The following is a 6,706-nucleotide window of genomic DNA, read 5'->3' on the forward strand; positions in this document are numbered from 1 at the left end:
GTGTTGCCTGGCAGACTGGCCTCCTGCTTCTCCCATTGTGGAGACAGTGGTCTGTCCAGGAGAATGAGATACTCAGGCTTTTATCTGCAAAGAGAAGTGATGCAGAAAGGGACAGAGAGGTCCCCAGGGCTTGGTCTTCAGCCCCATCCTCCCCGTGAGGGTGCAGACAGCTTCATGGCACAGCCTGTGCTCCAAGGCTGGAGGACAGTCTCTTTGGCAGAGGGTGGGTGTCACTGGAGCTATGGTCACCGTCACAGGCAGTGGGTCAGGTCGGGGCTAAGGCTCTATGGGAGCTGGGGGAAGGAGGGAAGGAGGAGGCCTGCTGAGCACAGAGTCACCTGTACCTAAAGCTACACCTTGCCCACTCAAAGCTGGGAGAAGAAATCGTGTAACTCGAATTTGAATAAGAAAACACTAAATGCTTGTGTGCTGCTTCTTGCACTCCCCAGCACTGGATGTGGAATGCAAGCAAGGCAGCCCAGCGGGTTCCTGCAATTCCAGTGCCATGATCCCCTTCCTGCCCAGAGTCCCCAGACCTGCCACAGCTCCAGCAACAGGCACCGGCTTTGTTTGCAGGTAAGTACCGTGCACAGAGCTCAGAGATGGAAACATCAAAGAGAACAAAAGGCTCTTTCCAAGATCCCACACAAGGAAGAGGTGAGGTGAATCCTGGACAGGTCCTTCTCCCTCCGTTTTCAGGGTGTTGGTTTTGTTCAGGGCGTGGAAAGCTCAGAGGCCAACAAATGGCTGCCAAGAGCAGATGTGGCGTCGTTTACAAGTGCTCTATTAATAAACCACTTGTTTCCAAGCTACCAGAGCTTTGTTCTCTCTATTAGCAAAAGCACATTGGTACAGCTCCTGCATCAGCAGGAGTAGTTTTGTTTCTGTCATGGCTCCTAGTACAAAGTATTCCTCTCCCAAACCCACACAGCTTAGCCCTGCAGAGCACTAAACATGCACCTGGTATGAGGAAACACCCACATCTGTTGCTGTGTTGTCACCAGGTGAGACTGGCAGGAGTCAGTCACGGTGACAAGCACACCCAGGCCAAGGTTGTGTCAGCAAGGGGCAGATCAAGCAGGCACAGCACCTCTAAAAGCCAGAACCAGGGGTTCTGACTGGTGGTTCATGGGATCAAGGCACCTTCAGCAAGTTCACTGACGTGGAGCTGTGTGATGTGCTCACATGCTGAAGGGGAGGGATGGATCCAGACAGGCTGGAGATGTGGGGCTGTGCAAACCTCATGAAGTTCAACAAAACCAAGTGCAAGGTCCTACACTGAGGCTGTGGCAATCCCAGGCACACCTGCAGGCTGGGCAGAGAAGGGATTGAGAACAGCCCTGGAAGAAGGTCTGGGGGGCGATGGGTCATGAAAAACTCAACATGAGCTGCAGTGTGTGATTGCAGTCCAGAAACCAACCTTGTCCTAGGTTGCATCAAAAGGAGTGGGCAGCAGGTGAGGGAGGGGATTCTCCCTCTCTGCTCTCATGAGACCCCACCTGGGCCACTGTGTACAGTTCTGGTGTCCCCAAAGAAGGGCATGGAACTGTTGGAGCAAGTCCAGAGGAAGCCACAAAGTTGATAAGGGACTGGAGCACAGACAGCCTGAGTGTTGGGGCTGTTCAGCTTGGACAAGAGAAGGTTATGTGGAGACCTTAGAGCAGCCTTCCAGGATCTGAAGGGGCTACAAGGAAGCTGGAGAGGGACTCCATCAGGAACTGTAGTGATAGGACAAGGGGGAATGGCTTCAAACCAAAAAAAGGAGAAATCTAGGCTATATATTGTTCCCTGTGAGGGTGATGAGGCGCTGGCACAGGTTGTACAGAGAAGCTGGGGCTACCCCATCCCTGGAAGTGTTCAATGCCAGGCTGGATAGGGCTTGGAGCAACCTGGTCTAGCAGAAGGTGTCCCTGTCCATGGCAGGGGTGTGGAACTGGAAGGTCTTTAAGGTCTCTCTCTACTATGCTGGTTTCCACTTCATGATTCTGTGGTTCTAGTAGCTACAAACGTTCTTCATAGGTTTGTTGTGCCTAGAGTACCTGAGAAATATTTAACCTAACACAGCTGAATATGTATGGGGAGAGGGTTACAGGACTTCCTTAAAAAAAAAAAAAAAGACCAGTTAAACCCCGTACATCCCTCCCCACTGCCTTTGAGCAAGAACAGCCTTCATTGCACAGACAGAGGGGAAAGGCAGGTGGGAGGGTGCAAGGTGGCCAAGCAGGCCCAGCCTAGAGTCTCCTTTTAAGTCCTTGGCTCCTCCAGCAATACTGAAGGGTTTGAGCTATCCAGGACCTTGCAGTGGTCAAGATACAATTGTGTTCCAGCCCCAGAGCCTCCCACCCACCCATACACACCTGGCGGGGGGGAAGAGTGACTCCTGCATTGTCACACTGGGTGTTAGACCTGGTGCCAGGCAGATGCTGTGCTGGCCTCCACTGCTCCACTTCCTCCCCTGCTTGGAGAAGTTAGAGCAGCAACCAGCTTTTACCTTTTAACAACTCCTCCACAGACCACCTTGCAACCAGGCTGCAAGAGCTGTTCTCTCCTTTGCGGCAGCACGAAGTTCACCCAAAAGGTGGGTGACCTTCAGGCACCCAAACAGGCTTATTTCAAGCCAAGGAGGACAGAGGAACAACAGCTGCCCAAGGCTGGGTTGCACAGTGGCCATGGCACTGCACCCTCCCCATCCTGTCAGGGGAGAGGCAGTGACAGAACCTGGAAGATAGGAAGGTGAAGCCAGGGCTGCAGGCTGGAAGAAAGGGTGAGACATCAACAACACAGGTTTTAATTAAATAATCAGACAGGAACATGAACCATTTTCACATTTGTTAGCCAACTCCACAGTGAAGTCCCCTCCCCAGCACCTGGATTCCTGGATTGTTTCCTCCAGGAAATCCAGGAGATGCTGAATTTGCTCAGTCACACAAGTGTACAGCGGGCACCAGCCTGCAGCTAGGTCAGGGTCCTAGTGTTGTAGTGCAGACATGTGTTGATAAGGAACAGCCAGACTGTGTTCACAGACCACACACATGCATCACTTCTGGGCCAGCTGTCTGTACAAGTTTAGAGTCAGAAGCATAACTTCAGGATCGCCAGTTTTTATGTCAAGTGCTTGCTGGAAGCAGTCCAATGCCTCTTGGAGTTTTCCATCATCCTGAAGTTTCTTCCCACGGTGTACCAAGGTGTTGTAATCTCCCACAGCAGGAGAGGAGCTCTGGCCAACCCTCTTTTCAGAGCTGCTTTCCTGGGTGAAGCAGTCAATCTGCTCCCCCAGCTGAAGCTCAGCATCACCAGTGGATTCCTCCTGAGATGACTCTGTCTCCTCTACCTCTGACTGCTCAGATTCCACACTGTCTAGATGGGAGGACTCTTCACCTGTATCAAGTGTTTCTCCAGCAGGTTCTTCTACAGGCTCAGTAGATTCCCCACTGCACTCCTCAGCTTCTTCTTCCACAAGCTCATCTTGCTCCTCATCACTGTCGTCATCATCATCTTCTTCATCAGTGGTTCCCATGATTTCCCCAATATCCTCTACCTCATCTACCACCCTGTTGATGAACGAGCGCCTGGAAGCGTTAGACCTGTTCCCACTGTTCATCAGCTGGGGAGAAAAGATGGGTCTAGCTCTAGTTTTGTCACATTTAGGGGTGGACGCGCTAATTCCTTCCAGAAATTGGTGCTGAGAGGTGTCCCAGGGAGAGGAGGGTATTTGTTCAGGTTGCTCTTCACTCTCACTGTCTGACACAATTCTGTTTAAGCGTTTCTTCCTACCACAAGTAAAGAGACCACTGCTTCCCTCTGAAGCTATGCTCCTGTGCAGGGAAGCATTTGGCTCTTCCTCAGCTGCAGGACGGGGTTTGCCATGGTCACTGGGCTCAGTCAGCAACGTTTGGTGTGGAGATGTTTTGATTGGAGATTCTTTGGCTGGAGATTTACACAAGCTTTCTGCCTGGAGTTGGAAGCTTTTCTTCTCTGGGTGTTCCACTGATCCTTCCCTATTTGAGGCATCCTGCCTTCCCTCATCAGACTCTTCCAAGACCAGATTGAAGTCAACTTGATCCTGGAGTGAAGGTGCAGACATGTTCTTGGAGCTGTCTTCCAGCACATGAGACTTGTGGAGCCCAGCATGGGTTTCAGGTGTCAAGTTTGATAAGCTCAGCACTGTGGAAGCCAAAGCTGGCTCAGGAACTTCTTTCTGCTCTGTCCCCAGGGCAGCCTGTGGGTCAAGGACCTGAACTGACATTTCTGCATCCCTTTTGAGTTTGTTATCTGTGCCAGAGTCATTGAAAAACTGCTGACAATACCCAGACAGGTCATTCCCTGCCTCAGCCAAGCTGTCTGAATATACATGGGAATGCTTTTTCTCTTGGAGGCTCTGACTCTCTTTGTTGACTCCAGGGGATGATGGTATACGGCTGGATTCAGAATTTTGCTCACATTCTTGTATATCAGATGGTCCCTCTGTCTTGCTGGTATTAAGCAGCTCTGCCTCCATACTGGACACATCTTGCACTGGTTTCTCTTCATCCAAGTCACCAATAATCAGAGTTGTCATTTTGGAGCTGATGTTAAGCACCTGGGCCTCCTCGTCCTCCGTAAGATCAATAACTCTGTCTTCTCCATGTGCAGCAGCTACTAGTGGTGAAACAAAGTGATTTTTGTCATTCAACCCTGGAGACAATTTCTTTGGCCCAGAAACCAATCCTGCGGGTCTTTGGCTCTTCTCTTCACAAGTGTTTATGATCCCCTCCATCCTCTGGTCTCTGAGCTGGGACTCCAGCTGGACCAGCTCATGGGCTTTCTGTACCCTACGCTGGATGTACTGATGAGCTTCCTCACTCTCCACCTGCTCCTCATGAGCCGTCTCCTGTGTGTGGATCAGGTCATGGTCGGAAATGCCAAACATTGCCAGGGAGTGCAGGTAAGCAATATGTTCATCCAGCTGCAGGTCAGTCTTCCTCTGCGTGGCATGCAGGGACTGCAGCTGGATCTGAGTCACAGATGACCGAGTATCTTCCAGTGTGAAAAGCTCCCTTAGTTCCTGCCTGGAGAAATAGCGGAACGGGTTCTTTTTGTCACCAGTGGTCTGTCTTATCAACGAATCCTTAAACACCTGCCGTCTGTATATCTTCTCTTCCACAGTGCCACAGGTGATCAGTCTGTAAATCACCACATTCTCTTTCTGCCCGATCCTGTAAGCTCTGTCCACAGCCTGAGCATCAGTCGCAGGATTCCAGCTGGGATCAAAGATCACCACTCGGTTGGCTGCTGTCAAGGTTATGCCAACGCCCCCGACCTGTGTGGTGAGCAGGAAGACTGAGTAGTCCGTGTTGCTCTGGAAGGCATTGATGCGTCTCTCCCGCTCCGTCAGGTGGGTCACGGTGCCGTCGATGCGCAGGATCTGGAATTGCCGGCGAGACAGGACATTCTCTATGATATCCAGCATCTTCCTCGACTGTGAGAACACCAGGGTCCGGTGTCCCTCTTCTCGCAATCGTTCGAGCAGTCCCACAAGGAACTGCATCTTCCCAGACTCCTTGATCACAATCTCATCAGGGAGAGAATCTATTTTATTTGAGCCTGAAAGCACACCTGCTTCATTCCCGGGATCCTCCTCAGAGCAGTCCTGCTCTTCCAAGCCCAGCTGTAAACAGGCTCTCATAGACAGAAGCCTGGGATGGTCACAGAGCTTCTTCAAGATTGTCAGCTCAGCCAAAGGTGATCTGGTTGTCATCAGCACCTCCTTCACTTGATCCAGAGAGAGAAATTTTCTGTAGATTTCTTCCTGCACTGGTGCCAGGTACACCCACACAACAAAGTCATTTTTCCTAGTGAGAGATGGCATGACAGGAGCCCTGTTCTCACTTGGATCCTCAGGAAGAAGAGCATCTACTTCACCAGCACTATAGTTTTTGATGTCTTCCTTGGTTCTCCTGAGGAAATAGGGCTTTATGATGGCCATGAGATTCTCCGACATCTTTAGCCCCAGCATTTTCTCGCCTGGAGTTGCGTCCTTCTCCCTTGCCCTTGTAATAGGGTTCTCATATTCCATTTTAAAAGTTTTGGCAGTTCCCAGGAGGGAGCCTTGGCAGGCAAAGTCAAACAGGGACCACATTTCCCGCAGATTGTTCTGCACAGGAGTGCCTGTGAGCAGGATGCGGTGCTGGGCCGGAATAGCATACACACACTTGGTCGTCTTGTTAGACGGGCACTTGATCTTATGTGCTTCATCTAAAATGACATAGTCCCAGACAAACTCCTGCTCACGGCAGCTACCTAGCTGCTTCCAGTTGTTAATGAGCATCTGGTAGCTTGTGATGATGATGCCATTCTTCCTCTGGACCCTCTCCAGGTTCCTGGTGCGCTCTGTCTTGCTGGTGCCGTGAAACTCCTTGACACGCAGGCCAGGGGTCCAGCTGGCAAACTCAGCCAGCCAGCTGCTGACCAGGGTGGTGGGCATGATGAGCAGGGCATGCTGGACAAGCTCAGCATCGAACATGCCCGAGAGGAAGGCAATGACCTGGATGGTCTTGCCCAGGCCCATGTCATCTGCCAGGATGCCACCAGGCCTGCCCTCCCGGTGCAGGCGGTACAGGAAGGCAACACCTTCTCGCTGGTGCTTGAACAGCTTCTCATGCAACTCCCCATAGAGCATTAAGCCGCTGCCGCACACGTTTATGAAGCCTTCATTATCCTCCTCCTC

The 6,706-nt window shown here is 51.5% G+C and overlaps 1 protein-coding gene across 1 annotated transcript; it reads right to left on the minus strand.

The window, feature by feature from the left end:
- Positions 1 to 3,037: 3,037 nt before the first annotated feature.
- On the minus strand, positions 3,038 to 6,703 carry ERCC6L (excision repair cross-complementation group 6-like; the record flags this gene model as incomplete). Its single annotated transcript, XM_009069485.1, has 1 exon — positions 3,038 to 6,703. A coding segment is annotated over one exon (3,666 nt), but the record flags the coding sequence as incomplete, so codon positions are not given.
- Positions 6,704 to 6,706: the final 3 nt, after the last annotated feature.

This window comes from Acanthisitta chloris, unplaced genomic scaffold, assembly GCF_000695815.1.
Source record: "Acanthisitta chloris isolate BGI_N310 unplaced genomic scaffold, ASM69581v1 scaffold3612, whole genome shotgun sequence".
Lineage (NCBI taxonomy): Eukaryota > Metazoa > Chordata > Aves > Passeriformes > Acanthisittidae > Acanthisitta > Acanthisitta chloris.